This window comes from Dipodomys spectabilis, unplaced genomic scaffold, assembly GCF_019054845.1.
Source record: "Dipodomys spectabilis isolate Male_0828 unplaced genomic scaffold, ASM1905484v1 ptg000125l, whole genome shotgun sequence".
Lineage (NCBI taxonomy): Eukaryota > Metazoa > Chordata > Mammalia > Rodentia > Heteromyidae > Dipodomys > Dipodomys spectabilis.
The window spans coordinates 17,768,855-17,795,497 of NW_024870802.1; the positions used below are offsets into that span (position 1 = coordinate 17,768,855).

Genomic DNA, 26,643 nt, shown 5'->3' on the forward strand with positions numbered 1-26,643 from the left:
AAATCAGCATAACAGCTTTTATGGTTGTGAATAGAAAGTAGAGAAGCCATCATTCTTCCCACCTCCCGACTAAATCACATGACAAAGGCTTTCCCCTCAGCTATACTGAGCAAGTTTCAATGCTGCAGTGGTGGGAAGAGAATTCCAGGACTGTTCTTCAGGAAACCATGGTGCATGGCAATGGCCATGAGACAATCTCCTTGAAACCCTAGCTCTTCCACCTATGAGCCACGTGACATCCACAGTTCTGTACTCCTGATCCTCCCTTACCTCACAAGAAAAGGAAAATACCAATGATTGTAGCCATTCGTTTTTCTGTTATATAATAGTGAAGGAAATGCAACTTTTGGTGAGTACTCATTATATATTTGGTTTTTCAAAGGGCATGATGGATGCTAGGTATCTTACATTTAGTTAGAAATAAAACAATCAATAAGTCTATTAACTTGTGGAGGAGTCCTAGTAGCGAAGACAGATCTGGAAGTGTTCAAATACATGTTTCATAGAACATACAGAATGTCCTCAAATCTATAATGGCCCAGCTTATCACTAATCTGAGAATGGAGAATTGTACTTTTTTTTTGAAGGAAATCTTTTATTTATTTATTTACTTATTTATTTTTTGGGTTCGATCGTGGACCTGAACTCTAGGCCTGGGTGCTGTACCTCAGCTTTTCAGCTCAAGGCTAGCGCTCTACCACTTGAGCCACAGTGCCACTTCCGGCTTTTTTTTTCTGCTTATGTGGTGCTGAGGAATAGAACCCAGGGCCTCATGCATGCAAGACAAGCGCTCTACCACTGAGCCATCTTCCCAGCCCCGAGAAATGTACTCTTTATCTGACTTATGTAATTGTAACCCCTATGTACATCTATCGTTACAATAACAATAATGAATTTTTAAAAGGAGAAACATTTTTGCGTAATGTTCTTATATATCAAGTCATGACTTTAATATTTCTCAATCACGGCTGTATATTGAAAGCAGGTAGGTTTATATTTTATGTTAGCAATATTTGATTGCCAACAAGTTCAGTTAAACTACATTCTCCTGGAAGTGGCGCTGTAGCTCAAGTGGTAGAGCACCTGCCTTGAGCTGAAGAGCTGAGGGACAGTGCCCAGGCCCAGAGTTCAAACCCCACGACCACCAAAAAAAAAAAAAAAAGAAAAGTTAAACTACATTCTCCTATGTGCCTTCTGGAAACAGGGACATATGTACAGGTCATTCACTTTTATCTCTATCATTGGGACAAAGTCTAATCAGAGGAGAGATGAAAGTACATCTACCTAATTACTAACACACAAAGAGGTACACCTACAGTCTCAGGGAGCATTATAAAAGGTCTGCCCTGCAAGCTCACAGTACTCTCAGAAGAAGAGAAAGCCTCAATGGGTCCAGTAGGTGTCTTGGTGCTGGGTCTCTCTTGTCTTCTTCTCTTTTCAATATGGAGACAGAACTCTGGAAGAAAGAAGCTCCCTCCAGGCCCCACTCCTTTCCCAATTATTGGAAATATACTGCAGGTTGATATTAAAGACTTCACTAAATCTTTAACCAAGGTAAGTACTCTTTATGTTTGCCCAATGGTCTCTGACAAAGATAAACCAAACCATATTTTAAATCTACTGCTGAAGGTACAATAGCATGATCAATTATTACTAACAAAAATTCTTGAATTATGTCGTATATAGCTGTGATTTTCCCAGTTTGTATTTCAATCATGGAACGGTATTACGTGATTGGGTTATTGTCCATTATAGTCTCAGTTGCAAAATTGCAAATGTTATGGATGGTTCACCCCATCTTAATTTAATACCATGTTTATGATTGTTTGTTCTGAAAATCCATGATAAGGAAAGTGTTATGATTAAATGGTCAATTCAAAAATTCTTGTAGCATTTTACACATGTTTTTATGCAGAGTCATCATGAAAGCTAACTTCTCTGAGAGGTGGTGGATGATTGAAAGGAAGTATCTGTGAGGATGAGAGAATATAAAGACATGAGACCATTTAGGAGATACTGATGGTGTCAGAATCCACCTGGATTTTTGCATGAAACTTTTTTCTGGGGCAAAGAATGCTGCTGGGTGAGAAATTGTTTGGGAAGATGTTTATGTACTGGCGCAGCCTCTGTGGGGCACACCCTCTGTTTCTAATGCCAATCGATCCAAACTGCACTTGCCTGTAAAAGCACCTGTGTTGACATAAAACTGCCAGTTTCTCTTATTTGTCCCAGGAAGTAAGATTCTCAACAGTAAGAGTTTCAGAGATTATCTGAAAGGAATTATCTGGCTATTGATTTGGTGTGAAAGGAGAATTAAACATATCTCAAGCATGGAATGTCTAATAAGTAGAAGTTCAACTACAAGTCTTCCATTTATTATCTATGGGGCTCTAGAAATGAATTTAGAATCTACAGACCTCTGTTTCTTTCTTTGTGAAACATGACAAGCCTGCTGTGCGTTTTCATGTGAGGATGATTTACAATGGTGTATCAACTGCCTGGTCCACTGCATGGCACAGTGTAGGCCATCTCTAAATGACAGCTATAACAGACCTCCTTATAATGTACGAACTTGGGAAATATTTGAAGTTGTGTTCACCAAAATAAAGAAGCATAAAAAATACAATGATGATATCAGTTTTGCTCAGGCTCAACCTGAGGAGCAAATAGTAACTTTTTGCTACTATTTTTTTCTTCTGATTTTCCAGTTCTCAAAAGTCTATGGCCCTGTGTTCACTCTGTATTTGGGCATGCAGCCCACTGTAGTGTTGTATGGATATGAAGCAGTGAAGGAAGCTCTGATTGACCATGGGGAGGAGTTCTCTGGAAGAGGCCAGTTCCCATTGATTGATAAATTTACTAAAGGCCTTGGTAAGTGAACACATGCATGTGTGTGTGTGTGTGTATTTGTGTGTTGTGCAGAGGATGTGGTGATAAGAAGGATGGAAAATGAGGCCAGATGGGTTCTTAACTCAGAGCTTGGCCATCCCTTGGCTGGTGTATGTCTACTTCCTTTTCCTTGCTTGACTTCTTCATCCATGTTTCTGCTTCCTTTCATTTAGGGATTGTTTTCAGCAATGGACATACATGGAAAGAGATGAGGCGCTTCTCACTCATGACCTTGCGGAATTTGGGGGTGGGGAAGAGGAGCATTGAAGAGCGTGTTCAAGAGGAAGCCCGTTGCCTTGTGGAAGAATTAAGGAAAACCAATGGTGGGAGCTGCTTCAAATCACTTCTTTAGATAGGGATATAAAAGGTTACATTCATTCCCTTCTGTCTCAGATAAAGATTCTTTTGTTTTCACATCAGAGATCATTAATAGAATTTTTCTTTTTTGTTTTATGCTGATACTGGAGTTTGATCTCTGAGCTTTAAACTCTTACTCAGCTCATGGCTGGTGCTCTACCATTTGAGCTATACCTCCAGTTCAAGTTTTTTGCTGGTAAGTTACTGTAAGTGTAATAGATTTGCACAAATTTGGCCACCTTGGCTGGCTCCCAACAACAATCCTCAGATTTAAGCCTTGTGAGTAGCTGGGGTTCTGGTCACAAACACCAATAGTGTCTGGCCAATCTTCTCTGAAGATTTAGGGAACAATGCTTCCCTCTTAGCATAATTCAGGGTAGTTAGTGTCATCATTACATGAGAGTACTTGCTAAAGGAACAGGGTGGTAATGACTCTATCAACCCTCAGAGACCCCCACATAGGTACAACTATATTAGCACACTCATTTCCATTAACATTTCAGTGATTCCTCAGTGCCCATGCTTACAATTTTGGATAGTCATGGTGTGTTGTAAGATATAATTTTATTTGCTTTAGTGTATCAATATAATTCACATCCAAAATTATTTACCTGGGAATATAGTGCAATTGTTACATACCAACTTTGTTATTTCTTCTTACCAAGTACTTCACAGTTTTTATTTACATATTTTGAGTAACTATGTGCTCTATCATGAATCTATAAAATTCACAATTATATTAAATGATTCAATTAGTTAGCTTTCAACCATTACAATTAATTCTTTATCCAGTCTTAGTATATTCTGGCTCAGTTTTCAGTTTTGCCTATCACTTTTCTCCAAGTTTATCAGATATTATGCTGAAAATCTCATGGTAATTATTCCCATAGCCAAGTCCACTCACGTATTATCTGCTAGTCACAATGGATACAATTGTCTACTTAGATTCTAAATGAACTGGCTTTTTAAAGTTCATTCTTATAAATCAGACTTAACCTATAAATGACACACACATTCAGTCAAAGAATATCTCAACAACTTCTCAGAAAACCAACTTCTTCATAATTAAATAAAATGTTTTTATCTGTCTAATGATAGAACTTCAGAGAAAGACAAATTTAAAAAATATATAACATATTATTCATCCCAGAATTCCAAAAGTTTGGCTTTGTCCATAAATTAAATTTGGTGTTTGACTAGATTTAGTGTCTATTGATTTCCTAAGGAGAGGAAATTCACTTTTGAATATTGAAATGAAAAACAATTCTCCTATTTATTAATTTTATGTTTTTGTTTGTCTTACCTGAGATTTACATTTAAGAAAAGATTTAAATTTAGACATTGCTGTTTTTCCTCATACAACATGATTGCATTCTGTTTTTTACTTTGGTTCCTTCTAGTATTAGAACTCTAGTAAAATCTATCTCTTCAGTTTCTCTCCATTGGCAAGTCAAAAAAGCTAGATACCTGATATTCTTTCCTTTATTTTCTCAGTGCTATGAAGTCTATAGGCTTTGGAAACAGATATATTACTATTCTGAGTGGTTGACTATTAGGTATATAAAAGTCTTCTTTATCCAAAATAGCATACAGCTGAGGTTGAAAGACTATAGGTAAAGGCAATTAGTATGAACTGACATTATTTTGCTAGTTAGTTTGTACTGGCCAACTCAAGCTTCAGGTTAAAGATATGCAGGTTTAATTCAAATGGGATATTTGGCTGTTAGAGGAATTTATAAGTAAAATAGTAATAAAATGGTAAAGATGACAAAGGCTAAGTACAGTATTTCATATGTATATTTCATTTGTTTCTAACTCTTCAGGCTCACCCTGTGACCCCACCTTCATCCTGGGCTGTGCTCCCTGCAATGTCATCTGCTCCATTGTTTTCCAGAATCGATTTGATTATAAAGACCAGAACTTCCTGAACTTGATGAAGAAATTGAATGAGAATGTTGAGATTATGAGCTCACTATGGATACAGGTGAAGCCAAGATCTTTTCTTCCTAAGAAAACACTTCTCTTTAAACAAACAAACAAACAAAACAGACCCAAATTAAATAAAGAGCCACTAGTAAGATGAATACCTAGACCCAACAGTCTTACCTAAAAAATGTTAGAGTGACATTCATGTAATGTCACTGCCTATGGTAATGTGTTCTGTTGTGTTCCCTATTCTGTTTTTGTAGTAGCTTCAAAGTTTATGGTTTCATATTAAGATCCTTGATCAACTTTCAATTGATATTACTACAGGGCAATAGATAGGAGTCTAGTTCGTTTTCTGTATTTCCAAAAATGGAACAATGAAGCTTGTTGGAATTGGTTTGGGAAACAGGGAAGGAAAGGATGAAGGAGAGCAGCCGAGGAGGTAAGTCTCATCTAGATATATTGTATGGCTGGGCCCTGCTGGCTCATGCTTAAAATGCTAGTTACTTATGAGACTGAGACCTGGAAGATAAAGGATTGAAGTCAGCCAGAGCAGAGAAGTCTGTTAGACTCCATCTCCCAAACAGCCAGCAAAAAAAGGTCAGGGAATGTACTACACCACAGCACCAGCCATGAGCAGGCAAGGCAATCAAGAGCCTGAGGCCCTGAGTTCAAACCCAGTACTGGCACCAAAAAGAAAGATGCATTTCATTTCTATATGGATATGTCAAAATGAAAGCCTTTGACAGCTAACTGATGCTAATAGAAATGGAAGAAAAAAATATGAAGTAAACATCTGAGATAGATACCTAAGCCTCTATTTTATGCCTACTAAAAATGCGCAACTATAAGATTGACTCAAGCTAATGAATTCAAGCAATTAATTTGTTATTTCTGATTAAATCCCATAGGGATTTTCCTCTAAATTGCTTTGTTCATTCCAGAAAGATGCCTAGTGGATCACTGGATATCCAGGTCCTTAGTGAAAGCTTACATTTCCCAAAGGTTGGTCTTCCAATCAGATATTTCAGATTCATGCTATTACTGGGTAGAATTATTTTTTTGTCACAGAGGAAGCATATTTGGGACAGCAGAAGCTACTAGGATTCATTAAGGAGAGTCAGAGTGTTTGCTGAATCCACTGTGATTCTAGATGATGAGGTAGCCTGGTAGAAATGACAAAATTAAATATAGATAGTGTTAGGTTTTTAGAAAGAGGTTGCTGAATAAGAACCACACGATGCACATGGTAAGGGGTAGGTTTATTCCTCATTCTGGCTGGCACCAGGCCATGTTGGCACTCCACACGTCTAGGAAAATACCTGGGAAAGAGAGCGTCTGGCCCTGGGCTAGGCCTTATCTAGGGTAGAGGTGGGGAAAGGTGCAGCTACCTCGAATCCAGTTGACCTCTTCCAGGTGTGCCAGTTGTCTAGGTAATGAAGATACTGGGCAGAGACTTTGCTGCAAGGAGGGTGGAGTCTGCTCACCATTCAGGAGCGGACCTTACAGATAGTAGATAGATAGACAGATAGACAGACAGACAGACAGACAGACAGACAGACAGATCGATAGATCAATCCTCACAATATCTTTCCTTGTACTGATTTGTCATGGCCTAAACTCTGTAAAAATTAATAACTATGTGATCATGGAGAAGTCAGTTAGATGGTCTGGCATGGGACTGAGTTGTAGGGCATCCTGGAACCCCTCTCACTTTATATGTCCCTTCAAAATTTCCCTTTAAAATGGAAGCCATATAACATTTCTATTTACAGCCAAGTTTTCTATAATATGGATAGTTGTATATGTAAAAATATTTTTATTTAATAAATTATTGTTTTTACTTTTAGATCTACAACCTTTTCCCTGATCTCATTGGTTATGCACCAGGGAGTCATAAAACACTACTAAAAAATATTGAGCATATAAAAAGTTATATTTTGGAGAGAGTAAAAGAACATGAGGAATCACTGGATGTTAACAATCCAAGAGACTTGATTGATTGCTTCCTGATTAAAATGAAACAGGTAAAATGTTAAAAATCACACAGTTTTTTGAAATCTTGAGCATTTTGTATCACGTTCAATAGTCAGTGTTACAAAAGCAATCAGGCCAACAGTGCTTGAAAACATGTTACCATTTACGTAAATGAATCTACGCTAAGCATCTTGGGAAACAAAGTTAATTTGTTAAATAATTAGAATACATTTACTCTTTTGTTATATAAAAATAATCTAAATAAGAAGAAGCAGAATGAAATAGAAACAAGTGAAATGGAATCAATTGCCATGCAAAGTATGTGTCATTTATATAAAGATGGGTATCATTATTATATACTGTATGGAAGAGAAGACCCCATTAGGGTGGACTTCCTGCATGTTCTGTAAGTCAGAATTGGCCTTGAAGAAATAATTTTGGAATGATCCTTAATTGGTCATGGTTTATTACCCTTAAACATTTTTCCACTGTAATTTTTAAAATATATGTATTACAGTACTATTATGCTTTTCATACTAACAAATAAATTATACATAGACTCCTAATGTGGTATTTTATATATGTATGTAATGTATTTTAGTCACACCTCTTCTATTATGTTTACTAATCCCTCTTTAATCATTCTATGTATATTTTAATGGGTTTTATAATGTTATTTTCACATAAACATATGATGACTATATTATATATGAAGCATAACTGTACAATGCACATATATCTTATATATATAAAACTATGGCGATCAAGTAAGTATAGTTGATTTCTTATTAGTTACTATGGGAATTACTATAGCAAATTTATGGCAGTTTAGTGTGAAATTGCAGCAAATTAGCTTCTGACTGCACATTTAATCCTCACTGCCCTCCAATTGCATCCTTCTTGGGTTGTTTTTGTTATGAATTACATCTCAAATATATTGGGTACCCATAGCATTTATCCATGATTATTGCCTCACGTATTTCCTTTAAAAATGTATATAAACTAAAAAGAGGTTGAATACAAAAATATAGTATTATTAAATCCTTTATATATGGTTATATACAACAAGGATATGTATTTCTGGATATGGTGTTGATTTATTGTTCAATACATTAAAGTTTGTATTTGAAAGCTGATTCCCCTTAGCACTTCTTGTATGGTAGATCTAGTCATGAGAGATTTTCTTCTCTTTGATTTGTCTTGAGAGTATTAATTTCTTCTGCATGACGGTAGGATATGAGATAAAATTAGTGTTTTAGTCCATGGAATCATTAGATTTTTATTCATTTAGATTTTCACTAATTTTTTCACTATTTATACAACCCAGATTATAATAGGTTATGTGACCTGCAACTATTGAATCTCTAAATTCATTTCAACAGATGGAAGTTTTAATATTGGTGTTTGCTCACACTATCCTACAGTAATTTGTCCTTAAGATTTAAGAGTAATTGTAACTTTGATAATACTAAAAGTTGTATAACTTGATGAGCTTAGAACACATGAAGTTGATAGTGTAAAAGGAGATGACATTTCCTAGCAACTACAAATGTTGAGGGGTTTCATTTATTTTAATTTATTATATAATATTAGACACACTACCATTCTTCTGGAGATTATAAAAGCATGATGGATTTAATGTTGGGTCAGCAATCAGTTAGAAAACGATGTATTCTGACCATATAATGATTTCCTCATTCAACATCTAAAATTGAAACCTTGTTGACAACTTGGTTTCGCACCATCTTCTCAGTCCTTGGCACTGCTTCATCCATCCTCTCTCCTTTGTGTCAATGACAAATTAAGGTGAATACTTTTTGTCTTCATGATTTAGTGTCTCTTCAGCTCATGCATTCCTAGTCGTTCCTCTGCAGGTTCCCTAGGCTGCCTGGCTTAGTGCTTCCCATCTGCTGACTCATCATGTTTTGATGAACCCATTCTTACTCCTTGTGACTCCTAGGTTCTGCTCCTTTTAGCATTTTAATGCGCAAGATTGGGCATATGTAAACTTCTGATTCAAGAAGTTAAATTGTGACTGGGACCTCATAACTGTAATGCTAGCTATTCAAGACTTTGAGATCTGAGGATCAAGGTTTGAAGCCAGCCTGGACACAAAAGTCCCTGAGACTCTTATTTCCAATTTAAACAGTAAATAGTTAGAACTAGAGCTGAGATTCAAGTGGTATAGCAATAGCCTTGAGAAAGAAAAAAAAAAAAAAAAGCTCAAAGCAACACCCAAGTTCAAGTTCAAGCCCCAGGACCAACAGCATCAATAACAACAAAAAAAGTTTAATTGCAGATTCTTGCTTCAGACTTATAACACGTAGGTCCCCGGTTTTCCTCCTTCTATTACTCAATTTTCTGATCCTTTAAAAATTAGAGAAAATTTGGTTATTAGTGGCTTAAATGAGTGGTGAGTTTCATTTCTTCAAATATAGTTATAGCACTATATCAGTTAGAGTAAGGACCGCACAGTAGCCCTGAAGACTTAGGCTCAGCTAATCACCACCCCATATGACATTGTGCATTTTTCTTATTCCTTTACTCTCCAACTTCATACCACTGTGAGATACTGTGACTTCAATGTCATCACATGTGCTGGTAAATAATATAATTGTATTAAATCTTAGGACCAGGAAAATCACAAGGAACCATCAGAATTTACTAATGAAAGTTTGACAATTGTTGCATCTGATTTATTTACTGCTGGGACAGAAACAACAAGTACAACACTGAGATACTCCCTGCTGCTCCTGCTGAAGCACCCCCATGTCACAGGTAGGAGCACAGAGGGAGACCTAGCTGAATCTTAGGAAAATATAGGAAAGATGCTGCTAGTGATTTGCATTGTCAGATACATCTCATAGCTCAGTACATAGTTCAGTACATTCCTTATTTCACAAATAAAGAGCTCATAAAGGACTTGGAGGCCTTCATATACTTTGGACACTATGACAGGTTTGGGGTTTTTTTTGGGGGGTGGTCCGGTCGTGGGGCCTGAACTCTGGGCCTGGGCGCTGTTCCTCAGCTCTTCAGCTCAAGGCTAGCGCTCTGCCACTTGAGCCACAGCACCACTTCCAGCTTTTTCTGCTTATGTGGTACTGAGGAATTGAATCCAGGGCCTCATGCATGCAAGGCAAACACTCTACCACTGAGCCACTTTCCCAGACCGTGTCCTGTTTATTTTTGAAATATACTCTTATTTCTATCCGTGTCAACTACAGAAGCTAAACTATTTTTTCAAAAAACACATCATTTTTTCTAAACGTTAAGAAAGATTGAAAATAATTTTATGGTAAATCAGCTCTTTTATCAGCAAAAATATTTCTGAATTAGAACAAAATGTGAATATTTAATTAACAACTTACAAGTTATACTGTTGTCATTCTTAATGCCATTTATGTCATCCTCTAACCCACAAATTATCATTAATATTTGTAGAGACTTGTGAAATCTGAAGATATAAGTGAAGATAATAGTGTTTTAAAATATACTTTTATTGTTAATATTTTATGCCTCTTATTTTGTAATGTTTTATTATAACATAGTATTATAAGTCCATAGTATCTATGATAATACACTTGTTAAACACACATATTTTATCTCAATATTTAAGGTATATTACCTGTACACTAATTGTTTTTTTTTGTTTTTATGCTTTTGTTTTTTAACAAGCTAAACCCTTACAAATATATTAATGCTTTACAAGGCTACCTAGAAGAGTGATGTGTGCATATATTGAAGTGTAACTATTCCATGGGGTATACATTTTTTACCTGGAATCTTGTTGAGATACCTTACTACCCTTTGGTAGCACTGACTTACTATGATCAATGTGGCACTTTCTTCCTGTTTCACCATTTCTTATTATGTCTCACCAGCTAAAGTGAAGGAAGAGATTGACAATGTGATTGGCAGGCACCGCAGCCCCTGCATGCAGGACAGGAGCCAAATGCCCTACACAGATGCTGTGCTGCATGAGATCCAGAGATATATTGATCTCCTACCCCTAAGCCTGCTCCATGCGGTAACCCGTGATGTTAAGTTCAGAGATTACATCATTCCCAAGGTGAGTTTGTTTCTTCTCAGCTGAGGCTCCATAGGGAGCCTGAGTTCCTGAGGTTGCTGTGGGATTCCTCTTCTACACACCACATGAGAGAGCTGGGAAAGTCTCTGCTCAGTTGGCTGCTCAGGAGAGTCTGTGTTATGGGAAATTGACGGTTATATATCCATGGAATAATATCCCTGGTATCCTGCACTGTGAATTTTCCAATTTTTGTTCTGCCCCTTAAATTCTTTTGTTTTGGGGTGTTCTCCCTTTTAGCTATGCTTAATTTTTGTATTTCCAAATGAATCTGACAAGTTTATTTTTATCAATTTCCAAAAATGCTCTACTGGAATATGTATCATGATGATGGTAAAATTATAGATAAATTTGGGGGAAAATGTTATTCATTTCTCCAATTCATGAATAAATTATGCTCCCAATTTACCTATGCTTTATTTTCCAAATAATATTTTGTTTTCAATACACTGTCTTAGAAATATTTTCATGGACTTCATCTAAATGCGGAGTGTTTTGATTGTTATTGTTCTGTTTGTGTTGCTGGTGGTTGTGGTGGTAGTGTTCTTCCAGCTTGAGCTTTGGGCCGCAGCAATGTCCAGGGCCCTTTTTGCTCAAAGCTGGTATTTTGCCACATTGAGACACAGAACCAGTTCTGGTTTTTTGGTAATTAACTGGAGATAAGAGTCTCATGGACTTTTTTTACCTGGCTGGCTTATAACCGTGATCCTCAGATCTCAGCCTTCTAAGTAGCTAGAATTACAGGTATGAGAAAACACTGCCATTTGACTGTTTCCATTTTATGGTGCCTTTGCTATACTTGCTACATGATATACAGAAAAATAATTAATCATTCTGATGACCTCATAATTAGTAAACTCATGAAATGTATTAGTCATTGCTAATGATTTATTTGTAGACTTGTTTCAAATTTTAAGGTGCATTACCATGATATCTGGGTTAATATTTTATTCTCACTTTTCTAATTCTCATGTCCATAAATTTGCTTTGCTGAATTTTTGCACTGGCATCCAAGGATGGTGGTCATCTTTGTTTCATTTATGATTGTCAGAAAATATTTCAAGATTGATATTTCACTGTCAAGTTGGCTATCTTAAGTTGCTTTGGTAGATTTGTTTATAATATTAGGGAAGTTTATCCCATATTTTTATTTATGTATGCATCTTGAACATAAATATGTTTATATTTTGAATCAGATCTATTCTCCATAATAATTCTTCTTTTTAAAGTATTTTATTGTTATAAAGGTGATGTGCAGGTCGAGTACATTTCTTCTTGGACAATGTCACACCTTCTCTGGCTCTCTTCCAGTTTTTCCCTCCCATCCCCACCTACAAGTTGTACAGTTCATTTTCAACATAGTGTCTAGTGAGTGCCACTGCTGAATTTGCTCATCCTTTGTCCCTCCATTTCTGTGCCTCCCCTAACACTCCCAAAGAAAGATAAATGAACAAACAGAACCAAAAGGAAAGAAAAAAAAAACAGCAAAAAAGAAAAGAAACCCTTCTTTTCATTTCCTGCAGTTCATTCTAGTAAATATTACTTTGTATGATCAGATTCAATAGACATTGAGCCTTTGTGTTCCTCTCATAAAAATATCCTCCTGTGGTCTCACTGTATGAATGCCTAAGAGTCTTCTTTTTATATTAGTTTAAAATTTCAAGCATAGTACTGGCTTAGGCAGCACATATGGTAAATGGGAGCAATACAAAAAAGATTAGCATGGCCCCTGCTTAAAGATGACACTCAAATTTGTGATGCATTCCATATTTTTATCAAAACAAGTATCAAGAAATGGAAACGTTGGAGTTGGGACAAATGAGGACACAGGAATGGAAAGAGGAAGGGTGAGCAAATGCAGTCACTGTATTCTAGATGAGTAGTTGTTGGCCTTCCAATGCTTTGTGCCCTCCTCATTTTAAGGTTTTTGCTGTGGAGAAATCTGGTGTTATGCAGATGGGCTTGCTACCATAGATGACTGGTTGCTTTCCTTTAGGAACTTTCAGTAATCTTTAATTTTTCTGAATGTTTAATGTTTGACTATAATGTGTCGTGGAGTGATTCTTTTTTGATATGATCTGTTTGCTGTCCTAAAGACCTCATGTACCTGATTGCTAAAGATTTAGGAAATAGTCTCCTATTATTTTATTAAATATGTTTCTTTTTCCTTTAGCATGGGCCTCTTATCCATCCTCTATGCCTATTTTATGTAAGTTTTATCTTTCAAGTTTCCCAGGTGGATTTTATGCTCTTTCATACTTCTTTACTTTTCACCTAGTTCTTCATCTGACTATTTTAACATTTCTATTTTATCCTTGAACCCTGATATTCTGTTTTCAATTTGATCCACTCTTTGTCATTGGATTTTTTACTTGATTCATACAGCTTTTCATTTCTAAAATTTTAGTTTAATTCTTTAATATTTCTGAATCTTTGTTGAACTCATTGATATATTTCATTGTTTTCCTTACTTGTTCAGCTGTTTATTTGTATTGTCTTGGAATTCACTCATGTTTTTATAATTTTTTTTCATTTTACTTATCTTCTAGTCTTGTTCTGAGTTCTTTGAGCTTTCTTCTTCAATATCCTTTATGTCTATTGCTATAATATTGTTAAACTTTGGAGATACTTGCTTTTTTAAAATATTTTCTTTATTGATATTTATCGGATCTGAAACCAGTTCATTGGTTGGATCTCCAACACCTGTAGACCAGAAGATTGAATTAAGTGATTTTCATTGTACCTGTTGCCTCTATAACTAGTTTTGTGTTTTATCAGTCATGAGTCTTGAACTCAGGGCCTGGATGCTCTCCCTGACCTTCTTTTGCTCAACGCTAGCACTCTACCACTTTGAGCCTCAGCACTACTTCAAGTTTTCTGGTGATTAACTGGAGATAACAGTCTCATTGACTTTCCTTCCCAGAATGGCTTTTAACTGCAGTCCTCAGAGCTCAGCCTCCTGAGTAGCTAGGATTACAGGTATGAGCCACTGGCACCTTAGCTTAGCTCCTCTGTGTGTGTTGTTCCCAGGGCACAACTGTATTAACATCACTGACATCCATTCTGCATGACCACAAGGAATTCCCCAACCCAGAGATGTTTGATCCTGGCCACTTTTTGGATAAAAATGGTAACTTTAAGAAAAGTGATTACTTCATGCCTTTCTCAACAGGTAATAAAATTTTATTCCCATAATTCAAGATAACTTTGCAGGCGGGGAGGGGGATGTCAGTTGGAACTTATACAAATCCTCCTTTGGGGCTGGTATATTTGCCCTAAGCTTGTGATTAGGAGCAGCACTTTCAATGCCCATCCACTTTCTTGTTTATGATGCATCTCCACTGTTTGACCACATTAGAGGTTTCAGTTTGTTTGTGCATCTCTCCCAAGTTGAGCAAGATTAAAGCATAGATCTTTTGCATTCTCTTCCTAACCAGTAATCCTCATTTATACTGCCCTCATAATGAGAAAGATGATCATATCACAGGTCCTTGCCACATCTTTTTGTGGCATTTGTCACCCCCAGGATCCTCTACAAAATGAATGTCTCTCAAAATACACAGAAAAGTGCTGAAGTGCAACAAGGGGGAAAAAATCACAGATTATAAGACAACAGCGTTTTCAATGGGGAATATTAACCAATTTACCCCTTTCTCGTTGTCCAATACTAAACAAAAAATGTAGTAAGCAACATTTTAAGATAATTGAGTTAATTCAAAGGGGACAGAGAGAGACAGAAGACAGAGCAGAGCATATTTTTAAAGTCATGAGCCATAAGAGCAAAACATTTAATCTCAGCCAAGAGTGTTAGAAACTGTTGAATAATGTTATGTATGTATCAGAAACATGGGGCAGATATCCCACAATGATCACAGAACACCATGCTCTTCTTTCAATCCAAGACATGTGTCTTGGATACTGTGTCTGAACACTTGCACTATGTGTGCTGTATATCTGGCCAGGGAGCCTCCTTCCTTCTCTAATGCTGTGATTTTTTTTTTATTTTCTATAAATTTTTATTGTAAAATTAGTGTACAGAGGGGTTACAGTTACATGAGTAAGGTAAAGAATACATTTCCTATCCAAGATTGTTACCCCCTCCTTTGTTGTTCCTCTACCATCCTTTCCCTCCCCACCTCTTCAACTACCCCCCACAACTTGTAAAGTTCACTTTCTACATACTGTCTTGTACATCTCATTGTTACGATGGGTCAACCTGTATCCTTGTTTCAGCATTTTGTTATTTCCCTTCCCCTACCCAAATTAGAAAAATGTATATACAAGATGCAGGGCACCAATATCAAGTAAGGGCAACCATGGGTCCTATATTTTGGGGGGCCTGGCTTACTTCACTTAATATAATTTTTCCAGGGCTTTCCATTTCCTAACAAATGGGGCAATGTCATTCTTTCTGATGGAGGTATAGAATTCATATATACATACGTGTGTGTGTGTGTGTGTGTGTGTGTGTGTGTGTGTGTGTGTGTGTGTGTGTGTATAATGGAATTCTCTCTCTATATATAAATATCACATTTTCTTGATCCATTCATCTACTGAGGGGCATCTGGGTTGGTTCCATATCTCAGCTATCGTAAATAATGCTTCAATAAACATAGTTTGTGCTGGTATCTTAGTATAGCCATGTTTGTGATCATTTGGGTAAATGCCCTAAAGTGGGATTGCTGGGTCATAGGGGAGCTCTATGTGGAGTCTTTGGAGGAACCTCCATGCTGCTTTCCAAAGTGGTTGAACAAGTTTACACTCCCACTAACAATGCAGTAGGGTTCCCTTTTGGCCACCTCCCCTCCAGCATCTGTTGTTATTAGAGTTCTTGATTATAGCCATTCTAACTGGAGTGAGGTGGTATCTCAATGTTGTTTTGATTTGCATTTCTTCTATGGCTAGAGAAGTTGAGCGTGTTTATTGGCCATTCTTATTTCCTCTTCAGAGAAGTTTCTCTTTAAGTCTTTAGCCCACTTGTTTATTGGGAAGTTGTTTGTTTGAGGATTTGTTTTGGGGGGGATTTAGGTTTTCAAGTTCTAAGTATTTTAGATATGAGACCTTTGTCTGTGATGTATGACTAGTGATGATCTTCTCCCAATTTGTTGCTTTTCTATTGATCTTGATAGTTATGACCTTTGCCATGCAGAAACTCTGCAATTTCATGCAATCCCATTTGTCCAAACTTTCTTTCATATATTGTGTTTCTGGGTCTCTATTAAGAAATTTTCTGGGCTGGGAAGGTGGCTCAGTGGTAGAGTGCTTGCCTTGAATGCCTGAGGCCCTGGGTTCGATTCCTCAGCACCACATAAGCAAAAAGAAAAAAGTCGGAAGTGGCGCTGTGGCTCAAGTGGTAGAGCGCTAGCCTTGAGCTGAAGAGCTGAGGGACAGCGCCCAGGCCCAGAATTCAGGCCCCACGACCAGACCCAAAAGAAAGAAAGAAAGAAAATTTCTACCTGTGCCAAGGAGCCTAAGAGTTTCTCCTATTCCTTCCTGTAATGTTTTCAGGGTGTCTGCTTTGAGATGGAGGTCTTTGATCCATTTGGAGTTGACTCTGATGCAGGGTACTATATGGGATCTAGCTTTAGTTTTCTACGGGTGTTTAACTACTTTTGCAGCACCATTTACTGAAGAGGCTGTCTTTCTTCCATTCTATATTTTTAGGTCCCTTATCAAAGATTAGGGTGGCTATAAGTCTGTGGGTTCGTTTCTGGGTTTTCAGTTCTATTCCATTGGTCTTCAGGTCTGTTCTTGTGCCGGTACCAAGCTGTTTTGATTACTGTGGCCTTGTAGTGTTTTTGAATTTGGTATTGATATTCCTCCAGCACTGCACTGTTTTTTCTGCTAAGGATTGTTTTATTGTTCCATATGAATTTTGGAGTTGCTTCTTCTATTTTATTGAAGAATGACATTGGAATATTGATAGATATTGCATTGAATTTGTAGCTAGCCTTTGGCAGTATTGACACTTTCAAGATGTTAATCCTCCCAATCCAGGAGCATGGGAGGCTTTTCCACTTCCTAAGTTCCACCTTAATTTCCTTTTTTAGGATTTTTAAAGTTTTCTTGTTAACTCCTAGGTATTTTATATTGGGGGGCTATTAAGAAAGAGTTGCTTTCCTGATTTCTGCCCCGCTCTTCTCATTGTTGCCATACAGAAAAGCCATTGATTTTTGAGGGTTAATTTTATACCCTGCTGTTTTGCCAAAATTTGGGATCAGCTCCAGTAATTTGGGTGTGAAGTCCATGGGATTCTTTAAATACATGATCATGTCATCTGCTAAGAGTGAGAGTTTTACTTTGTCTTTCCCCGTTTGGATCCCCTTTATGATTGTATCTTTTCCTATTGCTCTAGCTAGGCATTCTAATACAAAAGTGAGAAGCTGAGAGAGTGAATATCCTGTTTCATTCTTGAGGTTAGAGGAAATTGCTTTAGTTTTTAACCATTAAGTATAACGCTGGTTGTAGGTTTGTCATACACAGCCTTTGTTATATTGAGGAATGTTCCATGGATTCCTAGTTTTTCCAGAGCCTTCATCATAAAGGGATGTTGGATCTTGTTAAAGGCTTTTTCTGCATCTATTGAGATAATCATGTGGTTCTTATCCTTCCTCTTGTTGATGTGATGAGTTATATTAATTGATTTGTGTATCTTGAATGAACTTTGCATCCCTGAAATGAATGCTGTTTGATCGTGGTGTATGATTTTTTGATGAGTTGTTGAAGTCGATTGGCCAAAATTTTGTTGAGAAGTTTTGCATCCATGTTCATCAAAGAAATAGATCTATAGTTCTCTTTCTTTGAAGGGTCCCTGCCTGGTTTGGGGATGAGGGTTATGATGGCTTCATAGAAAGGGATAATATGGAATTTTGACTTCCAATTTCATTGAAGATTTGGAGGATTATTGGTATGAGGTCTGCTTTGAGGCCTTGTACAATTCAGCTGTAAATCCACCCGGTCCTGGGCTTTCCTTGGATGGGAGGTCTTCTATTGCTGTTTACATTTCGATGCTTGATATGGGTCTGTTAAGTTGGTTTAAATTATCTTGGTTTAGTTTTGCTTGTCAATGTTTGCTAGAAAATCATCCATTTCTTTCAGATTCTCAAACTTATTAGCATAAAGGTTTGAGAAGTATTCTCTTATAATATCCTGAATATTGGTTGTTTCTATGGTAATATTTCCACTTTCATCTCTGAGTTTGTTTATTTAAGTTTGTTCTCTCTTTTTTTTTTTTAAAGTTTGCTAAGGGTCTGTCAATTTTGTTAATTTTTTCAAAGAATCAACTCTTTGTTTTGTTGATTCTTTCCATAATTTTTTGGATCCTAATTCACTTAATTCTGATTTAATTTTAATTAAATTTCCATCTACTGGATTGGGGTTTAGCTTGCTGCTATTCTTCAAGGAGCTTCAGGTGTCTCATTAAATTGCTGGTTTCAGATCTCTCCGATTTGTTGATCTAGGAACTCGGAGCTATAAACTTGCCTCTGAGTACTGTCTTTGCTATGTCCCAGAGGAGCTGATAATTTGTGTGTTCATTTTTGTTGAATATCATGAACATTCGAATTTCCTTTCTAATCTCTTCCATGACCTACTGGTGGTTCAACAGTGTGTTGTTCAGCCTCCATGTGTTACGGGACTTTCTTTGGTGGCTTTTGATGTTGAGTTCTAATTTTATTCCCTTGTGATCTGAGAGAGTGCTGGGCATAATTTCAATGTTTCTGAAATTGGACAAATTTGCCTTGTGACCTAAAATGTGGCCTATTTTGGAGACTGTTCCATGTGCTGCTGAGAAAAACAAGTATTCTGATGTTGTTGGGTGAAATATTCAGTAGATGTCTATTAAGCCTAGTTGATTTATGCAGTTGTTTATATCTGAGGTTTCTCTGTTGAGTTTTTGGTGTGTTGATCTATCAAGAAGGGATAGTAGTATATTAAAGTCCCCAATAATTAAGGTCTTTGGAACTATGTGAGATTTGAGGGAAAGTAGTGTTTCTTGGATAAATTTTGGTGTTCCATTGTTTGGTGAATATTTAGAATTGTAATATCCTCCTGAAGGAGAGGTCCCTTAATTAGTATATAATGACCTTCTTTATCTCTTCTAACTAGTTTTAATTTAAAGTCTATTTTATCTGATATTAGGATTGCAACTCCTGCCTGTTTATGGGGAACATTTGCTTGGAAGATTTTATTCCAGCCTTTTACTTTCAGAATATGTTTGTTTTTGTGGGAAAGGTGTGTCTCTTGAGGGCAGCAGATAGAAAGATCTTGCTTTTTGATCCAACTAGACAGTCTATTCCACTTAATTGTAGAGTTGAGTCCATTAATATTGAGAGTTAGGACTGAGATGTGTTTGGCAGTTCCTGCCATGTTATCCACCTTCTTGGTGGCTGAACCAACTGGGTTCTTCCTATAATTCTGTATTCTCTGTTTGGGGATGTGTCTTGCCTTTTGTTGTGTTCTTGTTGGTTTTCTATGTGTAGAACATCTTTAAGTATCTTTTGTAGGGCTGGTTTGGTGGAGATATATTGCTTTAGTTTTTCTTTGCTATGGAAGGTTTTTATTTGACCTTCAGTTATGAAGGAGAGTTTAGCTGGATAGAGTATACTTGGTTGATAGTTGTTTGTCTTTAGGGTGCAGCATACATCATTCCAGCATCTTCTTGCTTTAATTGTCTCTGCTGAGAAATTTGAAGTTATTCTGTTTGGTTTCCCTTTATAGGTGATTGATCTTTTCTCCTAAACAGTTTTAAGGATCCTTGCCTTGGTCTGAATTAATCCTGTGTGGATTATAATGTGACGGTGGGATGTCAGGTTCTGGTCTGGTCTATTTGGGGTTCTAAAGGCTTCTTGTATCTAAATAGGCCTATACTTTTGCATGTTTGGGGTGTTCTCTACTAGGATCCTGTTAAATAAATTTCCTAGACCATTAATTTCTGTCTCTTTGCACTCCTCTACACCTATTATCCTCAGATTAGGTCTTCTCATTGTATCTTCCAAATGTTGAATAGATCTGTCATATTTCTTAGATTTGTCTTGAATAGCTGCCTGTTCTTTCTTTATAACATCTAGCCTGTCTTCAATCCCTGAGATTCAATCTTCTTCATGGTCTAACATACTGTCAAGACCTTATCCTTTGTTTTTATTTCCTTTTCTTCTAATTGGTCAGCTTTGATGGCTTCAAATTCTTTGTTGGAGCTTTGTTTTAGATCGTGTATGGACTTCTTTAATTCCTTAATTTGGTTTTCAGTGTTCATTCTCAAATCACTTAGTTGATTGGTTATAGTTTCATTGGACTCCCTTTCGTTCTGATGGGCTCCATTCAGCATTCTCTTTGTGGCCTCCCTGGATTCCTTCACCTGTCTGATTGTGGATTCCATGAATGACTCCATTAATCTTTGTCTATTCTCAACACACTCATGCAATTCCTATATTAATCTTTGATTAGCTTCCTCACGCTCACAAAATTCCTCTTTTAATCTTTGTCTATTCTTATCCCACTAATGCAATTCCTGTTATTAATCTTTGATTAGCTTCCTCATGCTCATGAAATTCCTGTATTAATCTTAGGCTAGCCTCATCATGCTCACATATTTCCTGCATTAATCTTTGGTTAGCTTCATGATGCTCACGAGATTCCTGTATTAATCTTTGGTTAGCCTCAGCATGCTCATGCTTTTCTCTATCCTGCTTACCCATTTCCCTATCATGCTTACACACAGTCCTTTGCAGTCTTTCAATCTTTTCATTCAGCATGTTTGGCAGTGGTGTTTGTAGAGCATTTTGGGAACTCTCCTCTGGATTAGTCATTAACTGCTCTGTTGCCTGGTTTTCATGAGTGGGAGTTGAGATACCTGGTCTTGCCATTTTTCTTGTTTCTCTGGCTAGTTCTGCCCACTTGGTATGAAAGCAAAACCAATTTCACTAGAACACTTCTTTAAGGCAAGTATCAACCAGAACTCTGTAGTTGTACAATTGTTTGATGCAGTCAAAATGAGTACAGATACAATCTAGGTCAGCAGATACACTCTAGTTCAACAACGAACAACTATGGATTAATGGACTAAGAATGTCAAAGAAGGAGTCAGCAGACCAGAAATTAATAGATTTAGGGAGAACTGTGAGGAGAAGATAAGATTAGAGGAATGTGAGGAAGGAGAGAGGAAATTTAACCAAGACCTAAATTCAGAGAGAGGAAACAGATAGAAGGAAAGGAGGAGAGAGACAAAGAAACAAGGAAAAAGGAAAGAATAAAGGTTAAAAATTTTTAAATGAAACACTTAAAAATTTATAAGTATAAAGAAATAATACTGAGAGAGGAGGATAGAAAGAAAAGTGAGAGTAAAGAAAAAGGGAAAAATGAAAAAATAATAAAAAATTTAAATGAATCACTTAAAAATTTTATAAAGAAATAATACTACTGTTAAAGGAGGTAAGGCTGAGAGTTTATGAGTTGAGTAATCAATATATGAATTAGATATGCACACAAAGAAGCATAAGGTCTAATAATCAAAGACGAGTATATATCTGGGGATGAGCAGAAGAGCAATTAAGTCATGCTAAAATAACCAAAAAAAGACCAAAACGTAAAAGAGTAAAAAGAGTTTAAAAAAAAAACCACACACACCTAAAATAGAAATGATGAAGAAAAAAAAAACACAATTAAAAAAATTTTTAAAGATTAGGTAGAAGAAATAATTCTTCAATTCTTTTTTTGCAGGGGAAGGGGGGAGAATCTTGTGTCTCCCCTGGGTGGAATCTCTGGTTTGCTTGTGGTGTTTGGTTTTCCTCTGGCTTCATTGGTTTCTTAAGTCAGTTTGTTTGAGCAAGCAGAAAGAAGCTCTGCCTTACCCAGAACTTTATGACCCTCCTCCCAGGCTAGTTCAGTGGGAGGGAGAGCTACTTTGAGTATCACAAAAGAGGGAGATGGCTGTTTCCTCTAGCTTGGAGTTGATGTGATGGGGCTAGGTTGTGGGTAGGGTTGAAGCCTATCGGAGATCAGTAGCTTTACCCTAAGGGACTAGCTCCTGAGACACTCACAGAGCCCAGCCTGGAGCAATTCTCAGCATTTATGCTTACTTTTACCCCTCCTGCACTGGGTCTGCTGCCTAGGCTACAGTTGGAAGGGGTGGCCTCTGGTTCTGTTTACCGAGTGAAGAAAGTCATTCCTCTGGGGGCAGATGTTCCTCTGGGGGCAGAGGTTCCTCTGGAAGGGCAACTTTTCCCTGGGTGGAGCAGAGCTGGGCAGAGCAGGTTCCTGTGACCTTTTGAATGGCTCCTATTGTCTTCTCCCAAGGCCTGAATTGAGTACTAGCTTCTCTGGCCTGGGCCTTTGTCAGTATCAAAGATGGAGCTCTTCTCCAGTGGTGTGGGAGGAGCTACCTTCCCACTGCTGCTCTGTGAAAGGGAGTGAGGATGTCTTGGGATACTCACGCCAACCCTTGGTTTCCAGGCCCTGCAGGGTCTGCAGGGTCTGCAAGTATCTGTGGTCAACACAATGAGGATTCCCACTCCTTGTCAGTTCTTGCTGACGGTGAGTAGAATCTGGTCAAACACCACATCTAGCACCTTTGTCCCAGGCTTTTTTCTGCTGGTATGGTGGCTGTGGCAGCAGCTGCCCCTGTTGCTACCATCAAAGACACTGGCAAGTACTGTAATCTATCTCCTTTACCAAGCTGCCTGGATTTTTCCTCTCTGGCCAAACTCTCTGTACTATAATGGCATACTTGGTGTGACTCTCTAGCCTAGGACTTTTCACTGGAATGCTAAAACTGCTTCTATGCCAGAACTTGATTAGCCCCCAGCTTCTCCTCCATCTTCCTCTGGACTCCTGATTGTTTTTTGTCTTTTTTTGTTCATTTGTTTGGGTGTTTTTTTCTTTGTTATGGGGCTTGAATTCAGGGGTTGGACTCTGTCCATCACTTTTTATCAAGGTTGGCACTCTACCACTTTGAGCCACAGATCCATTTCCAGTTTTCTGGTGGTTAATTGAAGATAAGAGTCTCATGGACTTTTTTACCCTGGGATGGCTTCAAATTGCATTCCTCAGATCTCAGCCTCCTGAGTAGCTAGGATTGCAGGCATGAGCCACTGGTGCCCAGGTAATGCTGTTTTATATCTGTAACTTAGATACTAAGGGGAAAGGCAGTGATCTCTCTTCAAAAATTCACTTGTTTTACACAAAGGGAAACATTTTAAATAATGAGAAAATTATGTTTTCAGATTATTTTGTGCTGCTGAAAATCTGAATATGACATTTGGGAAACTGAATGAGGGCAAGATTTTATTGCTTGAAGGGTCACAAAAAGTATTAAAAAGGAAATGAAATGTGGCCTGTGTCTTGATGTTGTAGGGAAAACATATCATAGCCAAAAGGAATTTCATGATATAATATTTAAACTTGTGTACTGCAGGCTGATAAAATGGACAGTTGGGTTGTATTAAAATGCAAAAGTGTTCATTGAACATTTTTCTGGAGACAACTTACGCAATATGAACCCATTTTTTTAGAACAACACAGATGTCTCTAGAACATAGTTTATCATAGAAAGCTGAAACTCAAATTTTTATACATAGAATAATAAAACCCAATGAAAATTGTAATAAATTAAAATCTATTATTATTTTAATGCCTTGCCAAAGCTACATGAAAGAATTATTAGCATCCTCATTTAATATGTGAAAAAACTAAGGTTCAGATAGTTTAAGCAACTCAGCCACATGGGTACTTAGCGACAGAGTCAAAATTTGACTGCTGAATTGATTGTGAAAGCAGTATTTCTCACCACTCCTCCCCATGTGATGAATTCCACTTGGAGTCTTGGGAAGGTCTGTGTCCTCCACCCCTGCATGTATATTACTCTATAGATGCAAAAGTTTGGAGGAAATCCCAAAGTATATCGTCACAGGCCTTGTTGGTAAGTAGGGATAATACTAAGAGAGAAGGAATGGAGTAGACCTTCAGGTTGAAGACAAACTGTATTAAATCCTCATCTCAACCACAGGAGAAAAAATACAATTGGAAACTTACTTGTCTTCCAGAATTATGACCTCTCTCTGTAGCAGAGAACATAGCTGATATAATAATTCATCAATCCCCAACACGGCAAGAGAAAAGAGGGAAAGAGAGGAAGAAAAACTTTAAAGAGCATTTATCATGTAGAAACATTTAATGAAAGGTTTACATGATGATGATAATCTGGTTTTTATTTAATATAATTTGTTTTGGTATGGTTTACATTTGGATTGTTTTTAAAGATAGGATCTAAAAAATGTAGCCCAAACTGGTTACCAACTCAAGATTCTTCTATCTTAGCCTCTTCTGCTTGAATTACAATTGGGTGCTGCCATTCTCAGATTTGGAAAAATAAAAATAAAAATTTTTAATGATGTATTAGTTAAGATTACATGTTAGATAGGCAAATAGTCTGTCTTCCCTGGGTACCTCCATGCATCATCCATCTGCCATGCATTCAGTAATTCATTGAATGAACATTGACACTCTTTTGCAAGTTACAAATGCAGTGTTTCATATGCTCACACTTACATACAAGGAATCATTTCCTGCTTTCTTTTTTTTTTTTTAATTTCAGGCAAAAGGATTTGTGCTGGAGAAGGCCTAGCCCGCATGGAGCTATTTTTATTCCTGACCACCATTTTACAGAACTTCAACCTGAAATCTCTTGTGGATCCACAGGACCTCGATATCACTCCAGTTCTGAATGGACTTGCCTCCTTGCCACCAGCATACCAGCTGAGCTTCATTCCAGTGTAAAGAAGAGCTCTGCTGTCTGGCTCCAGCTGTGCAGCAATCTGCAGTTCCCTCCTCTGAGGCATCACTCACCAACTTCCCCTGCCAGGAATGCTTTCCTGTCCTCCCTTCTCACATCTCCCCTCTCCCTCAAGATCCAGGAAGATCCATTCTCCATTTGGGAGGGTTTCCTGTGTCACTGCACTATCACCTCTTTAGTTCACTATGATTTATAATAGTCTTATTCACCACTCCACATGCTAATACTTATCTAATGCTGATTTACTAATATGCTAGTATGGCAAAACCATAAAATGATTACCATGTGACAACTCAAACTCCTTTTTCTGTATATTCTCCATAATAAATATTACTTTTCATACCTGGGGTCATTCTTGGACTGTTCTTCTTTGTTCAAAATTCAGTGAAGCAATAAATCAAACTAGAGTCCCATATTATCTGCATTACAGCAAGCACTGAGAATGGGAAGAGGAAGATGGTAGGAAAACTCTTTGGCTATGTCACCTGTCATATCTGAAGATGTGGACTTAATGAACAAAAACAATGTCCAGAAGTACCTCCTCCTGTAGGGAAATACTGTGAGCCGCAGACATAGACATCAATAAACATTACAGGCTAACATTCCTGTCTTTGGCATTAGTGTGAACAATAAATCAAAATTGGTTTTCTACAGTGTTTAACCAATTTTACCAGCACCATTTCTCCCATCCTTTTTTTGACTCCCTTATCAAAGATTAAATGGCCATAGGTCTTTTGGTTCATTTCTGGGTTTTGAGTTCTATTCTATTGGTCCTCAGGTCTGTTCTTGTGCCAGTACCAAGCTGTTTTGATTACAATAGCTTTGTAATAGAATTTGAAGTTTGGTATTGATATTCCTCCAAGCACTGTTCTTTCTGCTAAGGATTTGCTTTTGCTATTCGGGAGTCTTTTATTGTTCCATATGAATTTTGGGGTTGCTTCTTCCATTTCATTGAAAATGAGGTTGGGATATTGATGGGTATTGGATTGAATTTGTAGATAGCCTTTGATAGATAATCAACAGAAGAACCATTAAATGTAGTTTATCCAAAATAAAGTACTTTGGTCTATCAGTGTTGAGTTAGATTCTAATTAGAGTTCAGAGCTCTATGAATTGCAAACATTATTTGATGAATGAACTCAAAAAGTTACTGCTTAATTTTTTGTCCTGGTTCAAGAGTTCATTCATCAAATAGTGTTTCAAAGTTCTCAACACCAGGTGGTCCTAACCCTGATTTTAGTCAATGGATATTGCAATTATGAACCTCTTACTTGTTTTGAAAGTTGATGGTTAGCATAATTACCTCCATAGGCAGTCTCCAAATGCTTATAATCAAGGCTAGATATTTTTCAACTCACTTCCATTCTATAAGCAAGGTTTCTGGTTGATTTTATTATACTTGTTAAGTTTTTATTTCCACAACTTCACTTTATGTTTTAGGATTTATGTTTCTTTACTGAATTATTTCATCTCCAGCATTGTCTTCCTTTTTTATACTCAGCTTTGTTTTTGTTTTTTGTTTTGTTTTGGGGTTTTTTTTTGTCAGTTGTGGGGCTTGAAATCTGGGTCTGGGTGCTGTTTCTCAGCTCTTCAGCTCAAGGCTAGCGCTCTACCACTTGAGCTA

General features: G+C 37.2%; 2 protein-coding genes and 1 non-coding gene across 2 annotated transcripts; 2 read left to right on the forward strand and 1 right to left on the reverse strand.

Moving 5' to 3' along the window:
- Positions 1-26,643, reverse strand: part of LOC122115690 (cytochrome P450 2C25-like) — a 451,891-nt gene that overhangs the window by 309,938 nt on the left and 115,310 nt on the right.
- Positions 1,387-25,224, forward strand: LOC122115696 (cytochrome P450 2C5-like). Its single transcript, XM_042689115.1, has 9 exons — positions 1,387-1,554; positions 2,709-2,871; positions 3,063-3,212; positions 5,070-5,230; positions 7,023-7,199; positions 9,780-9,927; positions 11,031-11,218; positions 14,264-14,405; positions 24,822-25,224. Exons 1-9 carry the CDS (start codon positions 1,387-1,389, stop codon positions 25,001-25,003), a joined length of 1,479 nt encoding a protein of 492 aa, XP_042545049.1. The 3' UTR covers positions 25,004-25,224.
- Positions 12,902-13,007, forward strand: LOC122116058. Its single transcript, XR_006148875.1, has one exon. It is a non-coding gene; the product is annotated as a U6 spliceosomal RNA (small nuclear RNA).

What these genes read in the sequence shown, in the direction of transcription:
- LOC122115696 (XM_042689115.1), top strand. Translation starts at nt 1,387, where the DNA reads ATGGGTCCAGTAGGTGTCTTGGTGCTGGGTCTCTCTTGTCTTCTTCTC. An exon ending in GAAGCACCCCCATGTCACAG is followed by an intron (nt 9,928 to 11,030) that starts GTAGGAGCACAG and finishes ATGTCTCACCAG; the next exon opens with CTAAAGTGAAGGAAGAGATT. An exon ending in GAGATTACATCATTCCCAAG is followed by an intron (nt 11,219 to 14,263) that starts GTGAGTTTGTTT and finishes TGTTGTTCCCAG; the next exon opens with GGCACAACTGTATTAACATC.